Raw genomic sequence first — 21,284 nt, 5'->3', positions numbered from 1 at the left:
AGAGAGGGGGAATGGAGGAATTCTATCAGCATAAAGTCGCCCTAAATGGAATAAGCAAATCTCCCTGCAAAGGTATTGGTCTCTTTCTAGTTTAGATTAGATCCATCCTTTTTGAGCAGGTCTTTTCTATCCCAAAAGACATTCCAATTGTCCAAAAACCTGAATAATACACCAGCTCTTCAGCCATTAGCTTATCACCTTTATCCTTTTATTCCTTCCCTCATTTGAGTTCAGCTTTAGGAGTAAACCAGAAATTACTATTTTTAAGGTTCCTTTTTTAAATGTTCTACCTAACCGCTTAAATTCACTGTATACTTCTTTAATTTTTTTTCCCTGAAAATGTTATTCTTACAATAATTACTGGCTTCTCAATCTCACCTTTAACAATAGGCTTGATATGTTGTTACAACATGGGGTAAACCCTCCTGCTGAATTCAAACCAGCAACACGGAAAAGATTTATCCCATGCCGTAATCTGTGAAAATTCGAGAGGCCAAGAACTATTTGAAGTAAAACTTAACAAGTTTATTTCTTAAAGTATAACAAAGAACAATTAACTAACAGCTATTTAAAACTTCTTCCTCTAACCTATCTTTTACTTTCCCTTCTACAATACTAGTCTGATAAAACAATTGGTAAAAATTTACCAAAATTCAAATTTTCTAAAACCCAGCCAGATTTCGTATCTTCCTTTGTCTTTTCTTCTTCTTAGGGATTTCTATTTCATAGGTTACTGATCGATAAAGGTACCTTTAAGAGAGCTATTCTCCGGGCAGTCTGCAGATACTGGTGACTGGGCAGTTATTCCTCAACTTCAATTTTCCCCGGTCTTATACCCCCAAAGCATCGGATTGTGTCATTGGCTTTTAATATTGTCAATATACTAAATTCAAACTTGATTTGAGTTTGGTATTTTTTGTGGTATAATTTAATCTGATTGGCCTAATTCAAATTTGTTTCGTCATCTCCAGGCAACCAATTAATCGAGTTGTTCGACCACATGTTACATTATATCTTGTTCAGAACACTCGGTGCTGTGTCAGGTAATTCTGCTAGCTTTTAACTCTCTTAAAGGTACGGTACACCCACATCTTCATAACAATGTTTAGAGACGTCCTCAATCCTAGCACCAGGAAAACAACAAACCATCCTAAATTAACGCTTCCTCCCACAGAATCTCCTATCTATTCCCCTGTCAAGAGAGTCTCTGATAACAAGAATTCTGCTAAACCTTGTCAAATGTTGCCTAACATAAGAATCATTCCAAGTGTCCAATAACTAACTGCCCCTCATTTTCCTCAGAGAGATTATCCCCTTCTACAGTTGCAAAAACTGAATATCTATTTGATAAGAGGAATAGCCACCAGACACTTTTGAACTACCTTCTTCCTTTTCCCGACAGTTATCCATCTATCTGACTGATCCTGCAGTGAAATAACTTTTCTAAATCTACTAACCATCTCACTCTATATTTCATATATGCCCTTAATAGTACTAAGCCTAAAAAAAGGATATTTCCATAACATTTCATAAATAAAATAAGCTGTCTTTCATTACCTGCTGAAAAAAATATTAAAATGGAAAAAATTAAAAATTTGTTCATCAAACCTATAAAAATTAAATAAAATTAACCACTTAGCTGATTAACTGAATAAAAAGCTACACCTCTTCAATAAATTCCTGATTAACGCTGGAATTAATAATCAGCAACATGGACAGTCGCCTACTGCAGTATTCAATACATACAGCAGGAGCTGCCTAACGAGCCATCATTAGAACTGCACAGATATATCTGTTCATTAAGGGTGAGAATCGAGTGGGTGAGAGGTCATTAGTGTTTAGATTAGTGTTGGAAAAATTTCATAAAGGCTTGTAATTTGGACTGCTTCCTGACAAAGTATTAATGCTAAGCATTCCTCAAGAAAAATATTAAAAGAATATTGGAGTAAAGGTAATTCTGTGTACATGCACAGACGTAGTGGGATGCGTGACAATCTCCTACATTGAAATTTCTATTATTCTGTAAACTGCAATTGCTCAAGCAAAATGGAGCTACTCTTTAAACTTATTTCTCAAATTACTTTCAACTGTGAAGTAGAAAAGCACATCAGTGTAGTTGTGTCATCTGAGCCTAGAGTAGGACTTGAATCGGAAATATTTAATTTAAGTGGAAAAGCTTCCCAGATAACCCAATTATGAACGAAACAAAATTTCTGATGGCTTTGGCATCTGGGTTTCACCTCCTGCCTATAAGATGAACTTCATGTTCTTTTTCAGAACAAAGCCTGTTTCGAAACATGATGATAAATATATTGATTACTTATGCCAGTGTCATATCCACCACTGAAGAAAATTTCCCAATGAATTCTGAATGGGTTTGAGGAGGACCTTTGCAAGGTTTAAAAGAAAAATGTATTCATGGAAAATGTGCCTGATTCTGCTGACCTGAAATCTTTGAGGTTGCAGAGGGTGCTAGTTCTCTTCAAACCTTTCCAGTGATTTATTAACAAATATGACTAATGAAAGAATTCTGGATATTCCAAAATAAGTGTTTTTTTTGCTTGTTTGATGTAAAATGGGAACCGTGTTGGAGGAGGAAAATTAAACCCAATAAGTGTCAAATAAAATTCTACAAAATGAGATAGTGAGAAAGATATGAAATTGAAGGAAATTGAAAGAGTTTTGAGTGTTACAGTAATAGAATTATACTGAACACTAGTTTGGCAGTGTATTTGTAATGTTTTTAATTATTGATTTTCAAAAACATGTCTAAGCAGAATAAATATTTCAGCTAGAGAGCAGTTTGTCATACAGAAAATAGGAAGTCAGATGACAATCATCAGGGGATTGTCTTGCACTAAACTGAAGCCTGTATTCATTCAAATTGGGAAGAGGTTATGCAAACACTCAGTGTTAATTATTATCAAACAGCAGTTTTTGTGAAATGGTCTGGGTGTGCCTCTAAATTCTTCACACAGTGAGTAATTGCATACTGTATTAGAGGCTTAGGTGGAGCATCTTTTGCCTCGAGCTTCGTTTTCTTTCTTTCCTCCTGCTTTGTTATTAGCTACTTGTGCAGAGTTTCTGCTGAAGGCTTGGCTTAGCAAATAGCAAAACTTTTGCTGCATAAGTGCCAAATAATTATGATCTCGAACAAGTAAAGCTCAGCCACCTGCCCCGACTATCAGCTGTACCACCATCAACTTACTGGGCATTATTCTTGACCAGATGTGTAACTGGACCTGCCTTTTTAATAACATGATTGCAAAAGCTGGACGTTTTAATAAATGGCAGCCTGTTTTAGTTTTCAAAGACTTCTGTGTTCAGGACTAGGATTTGTCAATGGCTTTCTAGAGGAAATAACACTTTATCACAATATAATAGCCACTGTTTCCACCAAAAGCATTTTGAATGTATGCGAAACAAATGGAATATTGTCCTTCATTGCTAGAGGGATGGAGTTTAAATTCAGGTAGGTGATGCTGTAGGTGAAGCTATATAGGGTGCTGGTGAGGCCACATCTGGAGTACTGTGTACAGTTTTGGTCTCTTTACTTGAGAAAGGATGTAATGATGGTGGAGGGGGTGCAGAGGAGGGTCACTAGGTTGATTCTGAAGTTGGGAGGGTTGTTTTATGAGGAGAGATTGAGTAAACTGGGACTATACTCATTGGAATTTAGAAGCATGAAGGGGGATCTTCTAGAAACATATGAAATTATGAAGAAAATAGATAAGATAGAAGCTGAGAGATTGTTTCCACAGGTGGGTGAGACGAATTAAAGGGCATAGCCTCAAAATAAGGGGGAGCAGATTTAGGACAGAGTTGAGGAGGAACTTCTCCTCCCAAAGGATTGTGAATCTGTGGAATTCTCTATCCAGTGAAGTGATTGAATATTTTTTAAGGCAAAGGTCAATAGATTTTTGAACAGTAAAGGAATTAAGGGTTATGGTGAGTGAATGGTAGATGGAGCTGCGTCCACAAAAAGATCAGCCATGATCGTATTGAATGGCAGAGCAGACTTTACGGGCCAGATGGTCTATTCCTGCTCCTATTTCTTATAAACTGAAGAATAAGTGATAAAATAATGATTATGTTACTGGAGTGCTAATTCAGGGACCTAATAATCCAGGGAATAGAAATCAAAATTTACTGTGAAGGTTTTAAAATTTTAATAGAGCCTTTTAAAAATGGAAACGTAAACTTAGTACAGTGCCAGTAAAACAAATTACAATGAAAATGCTAGGTTATCATAAAAATTAGTTCTTCAGGAATGAAAACATAGCAACTTTGGATCTTTGTGTATTTTCTAGGTTGGAGCAATTGCTATAGACACAATCTGAATGAAAGTTATTGTTAGTCCAATTATTCTATTATTTTCAAAGTAAATGGGAACCAGCTTGACTTCAATTTGAGATGGGACTCTCTCTTTTAACTAGTCGGAGAGCCACAATATTCCAAAAACTGGCTTTTCTAAGAAAAAATAACAAAGATCCTGTAACCTAACAGCCTTGAACTTGGGGTTCAGTATGACCATTTCCAATTCATTTTGATGGATGCAGAATAGTAGCAGAAAACAACTGAGGCATGTAGGTTAATTTCTATAGCAAAGAAGACCACCTTGTTTTCCCAAGGTTGTGTCCTCAAGATCTGTTTTTAAAAATGCAAATGTTCCTTAAGGATGCATAGAAGGAACTGCATCTCCCATTCATCACAACTTTACAAACCAAATAATAAACCTGGCTTGATGCACCAGACTAATGTCTTCATGTGATTTTATCATGTACAAACAGCAGTTATTTATCTTACCCCAGTGTCTCCCTGTATTGGTTAGGAGATATCTTAGCTTGGTTGCACTGAGGTATAACAATAATTCCTAGAACTGAGCTGGCTTTGCTGTCAGGGCTTGTAATGCCAGCAGCACTCTTGATGTTGAGTTAATGCTTTAGTTATATCAGTAGCATAATTACATTTGGCACCAGCTGGAACATTCTGAAGAGACTGGCTAATAAAGATCACACAAGCTTTCATCATAAAGGTAAAGAATTCATACCACTTGCATTATGTCCTGGTTCTGGATACCCAGTGACCATTGGGTTCTGAGACAGACATTATGGTATAATTTGGATTCTGCAGATCCTGAAAGGCAACACCCAAACTTGTTGCAAGCTAGTATTCGTTGTTCCTAAAGGATTCAAATGATCAAATATTTGAAATCCTTGCTGCTAAAGGATCAGTGGATTAAAAGTTGTGGCAGCATCAAGGAAAGATATCAGTACAACAGAACACACTCATACACATCAACCTCCCCTCCCCGCCCAACCCTGGATAGAAACGCACTCTGTATGCAGGAGCAGATGTGTTACAGGAAATACTCATGCACTGTGTTCTGCAAGAGTCACCTCTGGTACCAGAAGCCTGCAGTTTACACATTAACCCAGAGACATTAATTTCTATTCATTGTCCATCATAGCCTACAAGGTAGCACTCAACGCATGCCAAATCACTATCCATGTCATAAAATCCATATATGCATGGTTTAAGAAAAAAGAGAAGAAATGTATCTAAAATGTCACAACTGCCCTTTCTTTTTACAGATTACTTTCCAGCTCTTTGATTCTAACATGCTTTCAGTGGTTTACTGTTTAATATCATTTATGAATCATTTAAACAGTTTATAACTGTTACATTCACAAGTTATATATCTGAACAGTTCAAACAGTTGGCAACAGCTATTTATACAATTTATATCTGATATTGACACAGTTTATCTGTGAAGTGTTCTATTTAAGTCTAATATTTGCAGTCAGTATTTGTGCTATTCACAGTTTCTTTCATTCAGTTAGATTACAGCCTTTTGTTGGGTATATAGGATAGTGGTTTAGCTTTACGCTTGGTGCATGTTCAAGGACCATGAAACACTAAGACATCCAAGTACTATTTTTCATTCACAATAGTGATAGCAGCCAAGCAGCGCTTTTGAGTTTGGTATTGAAAGGACATGCCTACAATGCACTCAACAGGTGGTGTAATTGTACTGACTGATCATACTAGTTTAAGCAAGATTAGGTAATGATCCCAAATAGGGCTTTAAGATCTTCATGAGCATAAGAATACCTCTGTGTTACCATGGGGAAAAAGCATCTGTCCTTAATGCCAGGGTTTTTGAGGGGGATCAAGTTATTAGGTGTGTCCAGCAGGGAGTTTTGAAGCAGTATGTGAATGGAAATGAGCCCAGCCACGTAATCAAAGTTTCAGTAAGGGAGCATTTTGGGAACAGTGACCATAACTGTGTAACTTCTTGGATACTTATGAATAAGGACTTCGGATGAAAATGTTAAATTGGGGAAGGCCAGTGATAACCTAATTAGGCACTAATTGGAGAATGTGGATTGGAAGTGACTGTTTGAAGGTAAATCCCCATTTGACATGGATGTCTTTTAAAGACCAGTTGATTACGGTGCAAGACAAGCATGTTCCTGTGAAAATGAAGGAAGGAATGGCAGGATTCAGGAACCTTGGATGACAGGAAATTACCACCTTAGTCAAAAAAAGGAAGCATACCTAAGCTCTCAGCAAATAAAAACAGACAAAGTCCTTGAAGAATATAGAGAAATTATGAAGGAGCTCAAACAGAGAATTGGGAGGGCTAAAAGGGGCCATAAAATGTCCCTGGCCAGCTGGGTTAAGGAGAATCTCATGGCATTTTATACATATTGAGAGCAGGAAGCTAGGGAAAGAGTAGGCCCACTCAAGGAAAAAGGAGGGAGGTTATGTATGGAGCTAGAGGAAATGCGTAAGATCTTTAATGAGTACTTTACGTCGGTATTCGCCAAAGAGAGGATCATGAGGGATGTTGAGGTTAGGGAAAGGAGTATGAATACTCTTGGGCAGGTCAACATGATGAAGGAGGAAGTGTTGGGTGTCTTGAAATGCATTAACATTGATAAGTCTCCAGGGCCAGGTGGAATCTATCCCAGGATATTGTGGGAAGCAAGGGAGGAAGCAGCTGGAGCCTTAACAGATATCTTTGCACCGTCTTTCGCCTCAGTTGAGGTTCCAGAGGACTGGAGAATGGTCAGTGTTGTTCCTTGGTTTCAGAAGAGAAACCAAGAAAATCCAGCTAATTACAGGCTGGTGAGCCTGATGTCAGTGGTAGGGAAGCTGTTACAGAACTTACTGAGAAATGAGATTTATTCAATTTGGAAGTGAATGGACTTGTTAGTGATAGGCAGGATGGGTTTGTGTGGGAAAAGTTAATGTCTCACCAACTTGATTTGAATTTTTTGAGGCAGTCACAAGAATGATTGATGAGAGAAGGGCAAAAATGTTATCTACATGGACTTAAGTAAGGCATTCGGTAAGATAGCTCATAATAGGCTGTTACAAAAGGCAGAATCTCATGGGGTCCAGGGTGTACTGGCTAAATAGATACAGAACTGGCTTGGTCATAAAAGATAGAGAGCAGTGGTGAAAGGGTGCTTTTCTGAATGGAAATCAGTAACTACTCGTGTTCAGCAAGGATCAGTGCTGGGACTTCTGTTGTTTGCAATGTACATAAATGATTTGGAGGAAACTGTTGGTGGTCTGATTAGTAACTTTGCAGATGACACCAAAATTGGTGGAGTAGTGAGGAGAATTGTCAAAGGTTACAGTGGAATATAGATAGCAGCTTTGGGCAGGGAAATGGCAGATGGAGTTTAATCTAGACAAATGCAAGTGATGCATTTTTGAATATCAAATTCAGGTGCAAATTATAGAACAAATGATAGAACCTTTGGAGCATTGACATACAGAGGGATCTCAGCATACAGGTCCACAGATCCCTGAAAGTAGTGACACAGGTGGTTAAGGTGGTCAAGAAGACATACAGCACACTTGCCTTCATCGGCCAGGGCATTGAATATAGAAGTTGACAAGTTATGTTACAGCTGTATAAAACTTAAGTTAGGACACATTTGGAATACTGCATGCAGTTCTGGTCACCACGCTACCAGAAGGACATGGATACTTTGGAGAGGGTGGAGAGAAGGTTTACCAGGATGTTTCCTGGTCTGAAGGGGTTTGAGTTAATAGGAGAGGTTGGATAAACTTGGATTGTTTTCACTGGAAAGACAGAGGCTGAGGGGCGACTTGATAGAGGTTTACAAAATTATGAGATGCATAAATAGGGTGGATAGTCAGAGGCTTTTTCCCAGGGTGGGAAGATTAACTGCAGGAGTGATAGGTGCCTGGAGAACATTGCCAGTGGAGGTGGTAGATGCAGGCATGTTAGCAGACATTTAAGGCATATCTTTAATAGACACATAAACGAGGGATGGAAACCATGTACAGTATAGGCAATAAGTAGTGGGTCTAATAAGGATTAAGAATCATCGCAGGACTGAAGGGCCTGTTGCTGTGCTGTATTGTATAGTATTTGTGATCCTGAATTTCAGTTAACCATTTTAACCTCTTCTCAGAGCATATATGGATAATTAACATGAAGGTGAGTAAAATCTAAAACAAATATCGTTATGTAATTACAAAAACATAAAGTCAGGATGTTTGCTGAGTTTTGCAGCTAAAATTATTTTAATTATAAATAAATTAGATTACTTACTATGCATGATTTGAATATGTGCAGCACTAATTTGATTTTAATTGTTTTATCGGCAGGTTACATTATTATTCCCACTGTTCCCAGTAAATGATGAGCAGCAAGAGTCTATGCAGGTTATTCAAAATATAAATGATTACAACAGAAGATTTTCTGGTCAGCCCAGATCTGTAAGTATACTAGAATTTTATGACTGTACGGTTAGCAATTAGGAAAAAAATTATTAAAAAGTACTTCTTGATTAAAATATTTTGTGTTTCAATAGCCATTGGTGTCCACATTTCATGCAAAATAGTTAAATGTAAATTGTTGTGTATCTCTCCATGACGTTTCAGCTGGTAATTTTCAAGGGGTAACTATCTTCTCAAACATGCGTTCAACTAATTAACTGTGCTGTGACCAAAATGTCCTTAAGATCAATTTAATTTTGTTGCTTCCCACTTGGATGCATCATAGTTTATTATGTCCTACATCTCTTCAAGATATGTACAAACATGTCCTTCATATTTAACGTCATCCCTGATTGTGACTTTTTGGACTTCAACTTATCATAGTATCACAGCTACACATCAGGATTCAATAATTTGCATAAAAGAATGTGAAATCTGAGCTACTTTTTGAGAATGGGTTAGACAGAGTCCCCGAGCAGAACCTGGGACAAATGGCTTAAGCAGAGACCAGTAGCAGGTCTCCTAAGGCCCACTGTGCTCAGGTCAATTACCTGAAACTGCCTGAAGTGATCTTATTTTTCTTATTTCATTCTTTTAAGCAAATTGATACCCCAGTCCAACACCGGTATCTCCAAATCATGATACAACATTGTGCTTTTTCTCACCTCTATACAACTAATGACACCCTGAATTAACAGAACTACTTAATTGCCTTTTCTTAGTTTGCTTTCATTTTGAAATGTCAAATATCCTTCACTGTTTAGGTCCCAGTATTGCCCACTTGCAATCTAATCTCTGTAGTGTCGCCAGGTCATAAATATTTATTTCTATCTGTGCTGACAGTTGATCCATTCTGTTACAAGCACAGCACACATTCAGATACAGAGCCATTAACTGTCTTTTTACAATGTTTGCAAACTCCAACAGGCCATTTGGCCCATTGAGTCCATATGGAGCATCTGAAGGACATCCCACCCAGACTGATATCCCTACTCTATCCCTGTAACTCTGCATTTCCCATGGTTAATCCACCTGGTCTGAACATACCTGGGTACTATGGGCAATTTAGTATGGCCAATCCACCTAACCTGCACATCTTTGAACTGTGGGAGATAACCAGATAACCCAGAGGAAACCCACACAGACACAGGGAGAATATGCAAACTCCAACAGACACTCACCCAAGGATGAAATTGAATTAGATTCCTGGTACTATGAGGCAGCAATGCTAGCCACTGTGCTGCATCGTTCTTTCCATCACACTCCTATTATCATGACCTAAATTACCGCCCGTTCAAATGTCACTACATGCTACCATATTCGTCAAAAAGGCAAGATAATAAGAAATTCAAATTGTAAGCTCAAAAGTTGATTTATCTTTCATTTAATATATGAATGATCAGAATACAGTTTTCACCTATTTCCTATCACTCTTACCTATGCACAATTTGCCTTTATATTGAATACTTGCCGTGTTTTACAATGCAGTGACCCTGTACTGCTTGGCACTAATTTTAGAAAGTGTCCTCTGCATTTCTCTAATTATTCCAATCTTGCATATGAGGGAGACGAAAATCTTGACCTTTGATCCTATTCTGTTGAATACAGTTTACCAAGTTGCTGATCAATGATTCCAGTTTGAATAGCCCTAATGATTGTATTACTTGAGCTCTTAAAATCTCTGCTCCTGCGTTAGGATGGAAAGGATTTGTCATTACTGGTATGAATTTCCCTGTAATATCTTAGTAAGAATCCCTGTTTATGTTTGGACTGAACTTCAGCTTTGTTCAGATAGCAATTTTAAAGAACATCTGCATTGTAAACCTATTTTTTTCAACATTTGAAGCTGTTTTTGCTTATCAGATGAGTATTTAAGGCCAACCCATTTCAATTTGAGATAGATTATAAAAGTTCCCAGGCTCTTTCATTTCAGCAGGTCTAGGACTATCAAGTCAGAAAAGTATACTTAATTCTGAGAAGGAATTCTCAGTGATCTGATTCTAACTTTTAATCAAAATATATGTTAAGTTTAAAAAAAAGACATCAAAAGGAAGTATAGGTAAAACTGTATATTACACAGACAAATCCATTTATATGTACAGGTCATTCAGTTCATTTCAATGATCTAGAAGTTATTAGAGAAAGACTGCAGATGGTTATTTAGTATTCTAAGTGAATGCTTCATTTATCACACCTTTTATTTTGATGGCTTCATTTCATATTTATTCTTTCTCATGTCTAAAATAAGAAACTGTCAGTCTCAACTGGTACACATGGGCATTTTATGAATAATTTATCACATTTCTGCTGCAGCTTATAGATCGTATATTGGATGTTCCCACACTACTGCGTCATGCCTTCACAGAACTGTTTTCAATCAGCGGCCTTTTCTGGATGTTCCGAATACGAATCTTCCTCTGTCTGGCTGGTGCCTTATTCTATTTAGCATCACCGCTGGACTTTATTCCTGAAGCCTTTTTTGGAATTCTGGGTTTTCTGGATGACCTATTTGTTATTTTTCTACTCCTCATCTATATTTCCATCATGTATCGAGAAGCGGTAACACAAAGATTGAATAGATGAATTAATATTCCGAAAACAAGAGAAACCTGACTGAATTGAAGTTAAATGTGAACAATTTCCTGGAAATTATATTGTTACCTCTTGTTGGCCTGGTTAGAAGTGTTTCGCAAACTGTGAACTTCTGCAAACTCCATGTTAACAATAAATAGCCAAAAAAAATGCAATTCTTAAATTTGCAATTACAGCATTTTTTTTGTCAACTGATGTAATTCAGGTTAAAACGAGTCAGGAAATACTAATCTTTGTGTATTGCAAAGCTTTTTAAAGAGTTAAAATTCGAATTATTACAGATCGAATACCTAACGACTTCCCAGAGGTACATTTAGAGTGAAATCTAAATGGTATAATTGAGATGTCCAATTTGGGAACAGTCAGAGATAGAATTTTTTAAATGTAAGTTTTTGTTGTTTAGATGAAAACTGCAACACTGGTAAATCATGAAGCTAGATTGTGTGCTTTTGAGTTAGGCTTCTCCTGTTGTTTTGCACTTTGTATAAAGAATATGGAGGAAAATTGAAAATATCCATTGTATGTGTACTTAGGAGTTTAAGGACCAGAGCTTATTGTAAATAGAATGCAGGAATTTTCTGCCTGCATATTTTCTATGCTAAAAACATTTATTTGATATTGGAAAGATTTTCAGTTCCCAGCATGTAACAAAATGTGAACAAATTATTCCTTTTTTATTAAAAGTGTTTGGATGCCTTGTTTGTAATGCCGCTTGATCGGCACCCCATTCATCACTTGCATTCTTTCTGCTATCTGCACAGCCTGGTTAGAAGATACATTGCAACAGCTTGCCAAAGCTTTGATCTCTACCATCTAGAAGGGCAAAGACAACAAGTGTATGGAAACTCACTGCCTCCAAGTTCCCTTTCAAGTTGCATTATTCTTATTTGGAAATGGATCGCTCTTCCTTCTCTGTAGATGGATCAAAATCCTGGAATATTCTACCTAACGACTTCCCAGAGGTATATTTAGAGTGCAGACTGCAGCATTTCACAAAGACAGCTCAAAACCACCTCCTCAAGGCTAATTAGAATTATAGCATCTGGCCTTGCCAGAAATGCTGAGAATGCATAAATATATTAAATTAATTGATGATGCTTCATTCATTTGTTTGAGTGCTATCTTCATAAATTGAAAATCACCAACACGTGAATGATTAACTCAATGCTGAAATATTTAAAAGATAAAATAATGAAGTTGAACATATATGGAATTGAATAGAAAAGAAGTGGCACAATAGACTGGAATGCTTACATATTTTAATCAACTCATTGGGAAAGGCTCATTCCTTCACACTTCCCTATTTAAACTAGGTACTATGGATCAGTGATGAGATGCTTCTCCACAGGCAGATCCTATTGAAGAAACACTGGAAATAATTATAAAGCATCTGGTAGCTTGTTTTAGTCAGCATTGTTCAAATTGAACTGTGTCAAATGTTTTGTGATTGAGAGAGCTGCAGTTGTGTTTATTATCACTCTAAGAAGGAGCAAGAAATCTGCCAATGTTATCGACAACCATGAGCAAGAACTATTTGAATGCAAATGTGATTTTGTTGTAAGATGAATATAGGGTTGGGCGTTCTTGGGGGACCTTCCATGATTAAATAGTTTTCCATTCAGTTGTACTTAGGTGCTTACTTGGAACTGGGTTAGTCAAAATTACCCTGCTATTCTCTTTGCTTGAACTTTTTTTTGCTTTCAAATGCAATAATCTCTAGCTTAATAAACTAATAATTGTTACAGATGTTTGAATAAAAGTAAAGGACAAAAATGGCTGTGCCTTAAGGTTTTCTCTGATTTCAAGTTTGAGAAACTTTTGAATTAAGAGATTTTTGAGAAGATATAATCAAAATAAAAGTGCAGTTAATGCAAAGTGTACTCATTCAAAATTAGGTTAAAAATGCAGTGGGTAAAGAAACCGGTCTATGTTTGTTCCTATTGAATGAAGTTGGAAGAGCCCAAAATAAGAATTGGATCATGTGATTTTATCTATGCCATTGTTCAAACCCAGATAATGGTAATACTTTTGGATGCTCATAACAAGTGTCGATAATTGTAATGAAGTCGGTGCCATGAAGAATACTAAGATACAGCTGTATAGAATTATCTTGCTTTCCTTGGTTCTCCAGCAATAATTAAGAGAATTTACATAATCTAGCAGGAGAAAATCAACTTTTTTTCTCTGGGTTTTAGGGATTTTACTGCTGACAGACATACTACACCTCCCCTTCTGGAGGTCTGAAGACCTTTGTCAGTATCGTTCATAGCACAAACTATTCAGCTATCTAAGAGCCGATCAGTTGCTGTCAGGCTGATAACCTTTGGCATCAGGATAGATTAATGTTTCTTCCTTACTATGTCAAACATAGATTTCAAAGTTTTGAAGAGCCAAAAATAATCCCAAAGTCTCCTTTTTCCTTTGTGTAGTGTATTTCCTTTGATACTGGATTAACTTTTGAGATGTCCTGTACTGGCTTCGCTATTCCTGACTTTTCACCCTGTAACAAAATTGCACCTATTCCCAAGTCACTGGCATCATTTGCCGTTTTAAATGGTCTGGAAAATTAGGATGGCCAACATGCATTTATTTATTAGGATTGCTTCTCAAAGACTGCCTGGCATTTTGCTAACTATACTGTTTTTACTTGTTAACCATTAAATTTGTTAATAGTAGTATTATTATGCTGAAATTACACGAAGTTTCGGTAAAACCCACATACTATAAATCTCTTTAGTTTTAGCAACAAGGAATACTGCTACAGCCTTCATTTTTGTTCTCCTTGACAAGGCTTGTTCTGGTCCTATAATGTATACTCGGTAAGTTAATCTTGCTTTCGGAAATTCACTTTTGTCTAAAGTTGTTACTAAGTCAGCCAACTGTATTTGCTTAAGTAGGTCTTCCAATTGTCTCACATGGCTCTTCCCACAGATAACTGTATGTTACAACATTGTTTAAATAAACTACATTATATGTACTCCATCTACAGCTTGATTCAAAAGACTTTGGAATGGAGTTGAGGTGTTCTTTATCCCAAAATGTTTAACAACATCAATATATCGCATTTGCTGTGACAAGAAGAGCTATTTCATCAGCCTTGATGTTAATAGCATTGCTAGTGTCCTTTCAATTATCAATCCGAGAAAGGAATGAGGTACTGTCAACCCCATCAATGTTGCCTTCTAACCATGAAATTTTAGTATCTCTTTTTGGGATAGTATGTTCCTTTCTATAATTCACAAAATCTAGTTGATTCATCCTCTTTAGGAATCAATACCACTAGTGAACTCCAGCTTTGACTAGGTTCAATCTAGTGATTTTCCAGTATCAAATCTGTATTTCCATTTGAGCTTCTGTCCCAGAGTTCAATCAGTTAGGACTCTCCTATGTCTACATTATGCCTTGTGAACATAGTTTATTCAGGTGTGCCTCTACAGATTATTTTATATTTAAGTAACTGTACAAGATCCTCCTATCATCCTTTCTCTAAATATGAGAACAGTGTGTAACTGTCCCAGTGTTTCTGTGTTGACTAATGCAATTGTAGGAGATTCACTTTGAGAATTATTTATTTCTCCTTCCACTTTGGGTGCACAGCATGGAAACAGACCCTTCGGTCCAACCCGTCCATGCCGACCAGATATTCAAACCCAATCTAGTCCCACTTCACTCTTTTACTTGTCCCTGTCATCCTCCAGTGTTTTTACCACCTGATAGATTTGTTCCTTTTTATCCTTTTCCTTCTGATGAAACTATTTTAAAATGTTTGTAACATAACCATTTCTTCTTCCTAAAATCAGGATATTTCCTGTTTCAACAGCAGCATTTTGCCTTGCTTTTTCTTAGCAATTTTAATTCTAGTTTTCTCACTACCATTTTCCTTTTTGTCTTCTACTGTTTGTAATTCTATCTCCCAACATTGGCATTTTTTTCTTCATACTCAAGCTTTAAGCATAATGCAATCTTACTGTTCCAGTACAGTATATCACTACCCTTGTATTTCTACTGAACACAAGTGTGCTGTGCTAGTACCGCACTTATTTACCTTCCTAGCTCTGGCAGGCACTGCTACCTCCAGTTTACCTACTAATTCAAACAATGTTTTTTTCTTAACGTTCACTTAAGAGTCTCAGAGACAACTCTGTCACCTGCAGAAAACCTTGGCAATTATCAGTGCCATCTCTGCTGTACAGAATCTGACATTTTCATCAGGTGTATTAGCTTACTCTATTTCAAAACAACCATGGACAAGCTCGCAACCTTTGTTATACTTTATTGGAGTAGCACGCTGGAAATCAAGTCCTGTTACGTCCAGAATCATCAGAAAAGTTAATAACTTTTGCAAGATTCCAATTTACCTGGTAGGTAGAGCCATGTTAACAAAAAAGATTGACAAGTTTCTGGTGTTAACAAGAACTACTGTTTATTCGAAATAAATAATTTCTAACCAGAGATAAACAATTGTGACCTATTAACATATAAACCTACTGGTTAAAACTCTAAACCCCTTCTTTTCTCCACCTCTTTCCTTAAAAACGAAATTAAGGAATAGGTCTTCAAGGGTCATGATCACAGGATTACTGCCCAAGCTATGTGTAAATTAACTTAGGGACAAGAAAATTAGGGAAGTAACACATGGCTAAGGGAATGGTGTGGGAAAGAGGGATTCCATTTCATGGGGCATTGGCATTAGTTTTGGAACCTGGGGGGATCTGTACAAGTGGGACGGTCTCCACCTGAACCGATCTGGAACCAGTATTCAAGCAAAAAGGATAAAAAGGGTGGTCACTAGGAATTCAAATTTGAGAGTCGGGAACGGAAAGGGAAAGCAACAGGAAGTATGAGGATAAATGAAAAGGTAAGCAGCAGGTTAGCATGTATGTGGAGGGTTTAAGTTCAAGGCAGGCTATGAAAGAAGCAAAAAATGAAGGATAACTCAGGAGATGTTAAAGATGTTGTGAATCGTTACGCTGAGCTAGCATAAAGGCACTACTGAATGCTCATAGCATTCATAACAAGGTTGATGAATTAATGGCACAAATCATCAAGAACGAATATGATTTGATCACTGTCACAGAGACATGATTGATGAATGGTCATGACTGGGAACTAAAAATCCAGGGGTACCAGACTATGCAGAAGGACAGCCAGGAATGCAAGGGAGGTATTGTAGCTCTGATATTCAGCAAGGACATCAGGGCGGTGCCAAGAGTTAATTTAGGTTCTATGGAGCATGAGGTTGAATCCATTTGGGTTGAAATTAAGAATTCCAAGAAGAAAAAGGCACTGATAGGTGTAGTCTATAGCCCACCAAATAAGAACATCACAATGGGGCGTGTAATAACCAAGGAAATAACTAATGCCTACAAAAATGATACGGCCATTATCATGGGGGATTTTAATCTGCATGTAGATTGGTCGAACCAGCTCAGTCAGGATAGCCTTGAGGAGAGGTTCATTGAGTGTATCCGTGATAGTTTTCTTTAATAGCAAGCTATCCTAAATCTGGTCCTATGTAATGAGACAGGATTAATTTATGACCACGTAGTCTGGGATCCTTTTGGAAGGAGTGATCACAATCTGGTTAATTTAAAATACAACTGGATAGTATGTAGATAAAATCCAATACCAGGGTCCTGTGCTTGCATAAGGGAGACTATGATAGAATGAGGGAGGACCTGGCTAAAGTAGACTGGAAGCAGAGACTTTATGGTGCAACAGTTGACAAGCAGTGGAAGACCTTCAAAGAAATTTTTTAAAGTGCTCAGCAAAAGTATATTCCAGTGAGAAGGAAGGACTGTAAGAGGAGGGGTAATCTGCCATGGGTGTCTAGGAAAATAAGGCAGGCTATCAAAGTGATAGAGAAGGCATACAAAGTGGCCAAAAACAGCAGGAATCTAGAAGATTGGGAAAACCTTAAAGGTCAACAGAAAGCCACAAAAAGAGCAATAAAGAAAATTAAGATAGAGTATGAGAAAAAAACTAGCACAGAATATAGATAGCAGAAGTTTCTACAAATATATAAAATGAAGAAGATTGCTAAAGTCAAAGTTTAGAGGATGAGAAGAGGTAGTTAGTTTGGGATATGATGAAATGGCTGAGGTATTAAACCGGTACTTTGCATTGGTCTTCATGGTGGAGGATACTAATAACATACCAGTAAGAGACAAAGGTAGATGAGGACCTGGAAACAATTGTTATTACGGAAGACTTAGTGTTGGGTAAACTAATGGAGCTAAGGGGAGATAAGTCTCCTGGCCCTGATGGAATGCATCCCAGGGTACTAAAAGAGATGGCAGGAGAAATAGCAGGTGGACTGGAGGTAGTTTTCCATTCTTATCCATATGCCTATCCAATGACCATTTTAATGCCCTTAATGTTGGCGAGTCTACTACTGTTGCAGGCAGTGTGTTCCACACCCCTACTACTTTCTGAGTAAAGAAACTACTTCTGACATCTGTCCTATATCTATCACCCCTCAATTTAAAACTATGTCCCCTTGTGCTAGCCATCACCATCAGAGGAAAAAGGCTCTCACTGTCTACCCTATCTAACCCTCTGATTATCTTAAACGTCTCAATTAAGTCATCACTCAACCTTCTTCTCTCTTAACGAAAACAGCGTCAAGTCCCTCAGCCTTTCCTCCATACAGGCAACATCTTAGTAAATCTCCTTTAAACCCTTTCCAAAGCTTCCACATCTTTCTGATAATGCAGTGACAAGAACTGTACGCAATACTCCAAGTATGGCCGCACCAGAGTTTTGTACAGCTGCAGCATGACCTCAGGGTTCTGAAACGCAATCCCTCTACCAGTGAAAGCTAACACACCATATGCCTTCTTAACAACCCCATCAACCTGGGTGGCAACTATCAGGGTTCAATGGACCTGGACACTGAGATCCCTCTGCTCATCTACACAAACAGGAATCTTACCCTTAGGCCAGTACTCTGCATTCCTGTTACTCCTTCGAAAGTGAATCACCTCACACTTTTCTGCATTAAACTCCATATGCCACTTCTCAGCCCAGCTCATGCTTATCTACGTCTCTCTGTAACCTACAACATCGTTCGTCACTGTCCACAACTCTATCAACCTTAGTGTCATCCGCAAATTCACTAGTCCATCCTTCTGTGCCATAATCCAGCTCATTTATAAAAACAGATCCTTGCGGTATACCACTAGTAACTGAACTCGAGGATGCATATTTCCCAACAACCACCACCCTCTGTCTTCTTTCAGCGAGCTAATTTTTGATCCAAACCACTAAATCACCCTCAATCCCATGCCTCCGTATTTTGCACAGTAGCCTACCATGGGGAATCTTATCAAATGCCTTACTGAAATCCATATACACCACATCAACTGCTTTACCCTCATCCACCTGTTTGGTCACCTTCTCAAAGAACTCAATAAGGTTTGTGAGGCTTGATTTATCCTTCATAAAACCATATTGACTATTCCCTAATCAACTTACTCCTTTCTAGATGATTATAAATCCTATCTCTATAACCCTTTCCAACACTTTACCCAGGGTTGTCTCTACTCCCCTTCTTGAACAAGGGAACATTTGCTATTCTCCAGTCTTCTGGCACTATTCCTGTAGACAATGACAACATACAGATCAAAGCCAAAAGCTCGACAATCTCCTTCATGGGTTCCTCAGAGATTCCTCGGGGACTTAATTTTCGCACTTTTCAGAATTGCTAACACCTCCTCCTTGTGAACCTCAATCTCATCTAGTCCAGTAGCCTGTATCTCAGTATTCTCCTCCACAACATTGTCTTTTCTAGTGTGAATACTGATGAAAAGTATTCATTTAGTGCTTCCTCTATCTCCTCTGACTCCACGCACAACTTCCCACTATGACTTTTGATTGGCCCTAATCTTAAACTCGTCATTCTTTTATTCCTGACATACTTAAAGAAAGCCTTAGGATTTTCCTTGATCCTATCCACCAACAACTTCTCATGCCCCCTCCTGGTTCTCCTTAGCTCTCTCTTTAGTAATTTTACTGCGGAGAAACACACCACCTTTTCCAAAGGTCTGAAGACGTCATGTCGTATACATCCACAAGCTGTTCAGCTATCCAGGAGCAAATCAGGCTGATGACCTTTGACACCCACAACACTATGAACCAATCAGCAATCTGTTGCCAGTGAATTTCATTTTGTACTCAGGCCTGGTAGCCATCTGCAGCTTCCCCCACTGCTTGCACAAACCATATAATTTAAAATGAGTTTTAATAACTTGCTGTTTAAATGTGTAACAACTTCCATAATCCTTGGTTTTAAACAGTCCTTTTTCTGTTGTAGTCTGCAATCAAAAACATTGTACATAAAAATAAAAGTTACAGCCTTTACATAAGTCAGAGATGAACAGATTTTTGATTATGAAGGAAAGTGAGGATAGTGTGGGAGTTTGTAACTGAGACAAAAAATCTGCCATGTTCTTATTGAATGATAGAACAAGCATTAAAACCTCAAACGGCCTAATCCTCCTCCTAAATTGTGTTTATGTTATTTAAGTTACATCTTTTACAATGCATCATGTTTTAGGACTGAGAGTGTGGTGCTGGAAAAGCACAGTAGATCAGGCAGCATCCAAGGACAGGAGAGTCGATGTTTTGGGCAAAAGCCCTTCATCAGGAACCTTGGTTAGCTCTCTTTTGATTTTTGAGTATTCTAATTTAAAAATACCCAACAGCAAACAATGTATACACAAGGCCATGAACAAGATCAAAGGCTCATTACACAACTATTAGTGAAAGTTACCAAGTTAAAAATACATGGTAGCTATTGGATAAAATACAGACACAGCGATTAAAAGTAGTTATATATAACAGGTACTTATAAATTTGAATGTTATATCAATTCATTATTGTAACATACTTCCATATTTGTAAATTCTGTTTCTGTAGGTAAAGGAATTAAAAATTTGAAATCAGAATTTAGTGGCTGCAATGGTTTCTGATGTTGAATAGCTGGAGGTTTCTCCCACAGGTCCGTGAAGAACAGGTTCTATATGTTCCTGCTTTGGCACAACAGGTTGTGGCCTATGCGGTACAGAAAACATTAGTTGATTTGCCTTTTGCTCCTTTCATCTTTTTCTGATGTCCTGTCAGAATTCCTGGTGCTTTGTTTTATGTAGTTTTACACAGATCAAACTTAAGATGGCTATATTAACTTTTGATGAAATACTGTTCCACAAAGTTAACTGTCTTAGAGTTCTCTTGCAGAGTCCTTGCAGTTATCCATTTATTTTCCCCTCAAAACCTTTGAATTCTCACACCTTTAAGGATCTGTATAGTCCAAGAATTAATCAAATTCTAAAAGGCTTCCTTTATAATCGAAGTTGAGATAATACAACAGTCTGCCTGCTTTTACCAAGCAGTGAATGAACAAGGCATGAGACTTCTATGACCCATCCTGTCCATATTAAAAAGGTAGAATTAGCCTTCTTTATGAAACTATAATAATATGCTTTAATAACAACAGCTGTGGTTTAGGTTACACTACACTTCAAATATGTTCCTGCTACTTCATATTTTATCTCATTTTGGATTTTAAAATCGTACCTTTAGTTTATACCACATTTCCTATAACATCATTGTTTAGGTGTTGGGTTATAGGCTGTATTGCAGTATATGCCTTACCAATTGTAATAATCTCAGACTTATTCTAATTAAAATTCATCATCTAGTAGTAATTTCACGATACACTGAAGTTGTAGTGAAACATTTGGTACTCAATTAATTATCCATTAAGTGTTATTCAAATTGCTATGTTAACTCGAACAACATCTATTTATATCTGCTAATGCCTTACGTTCTCAATGAAAGCACAGAATAGAAATATATAGAATTATAGAATGGTTACAGCACAGAAGGTCATTTGGCCTATTTTTTGTGTGTCAATGCTACACAAT

The 21,284-nt window shown here is 37.4% G+C and overlaps 1 protein-coding gene across 8 annotated transcripts in view; it reads left to right on the top strand.

Annotated features, from left to right (window-relative positions):
- The window catches only part of LOC122539428 (E3 ubiquitin-protein ligase RNF170-like), a 54,832-nt gene extending 40,492 nt beyond the window's left edge, over positions 1-14,340 (top strand). For all 8 annotated transcript variants that reach the window (XM_087980020.1, XM_087980019.1, XM_087980022.1 and 5 more), the window contains 2 exons: positions 8,656-8,766; positions 11,080-14,340. In XM_087980020.1, the coding sequence (XP_087836146.1) occupies positions 8,656-8,766; positions 11,080-11,349 (381 nt within the window). In that variant the 3' untranslated portion in view covers positions 11,350-14,340. The remainder of the gene's footprint in view (positions 1-8,655; positions 8,767-11,079) is intronic.
- Positions 14,341-21,284: the final 6,944 nt, after the last annotated feature.

This window comes from Chiloscyllium plagiosum, unplaced genomic scaffold (genome assembly GCF_037043375.1).
Source record: "Chiloscyllium plagiosum isolate Xiang-an unplaced genomic scaffold, Cpla_swu_hap1 HiC_scaffold_36, whole genome shotgun sequence".
Lineage (NCBI taxonomy): Eukaryota > Metazoa > Chordata > Chondrichthyes > Orectolobiformes > Hemiscylliidae > Chiloscyllium > Chiloscyllium plagiosum.
This window is presented reverse-complemented; position numbering and strand designations above follow the sequence as displayed.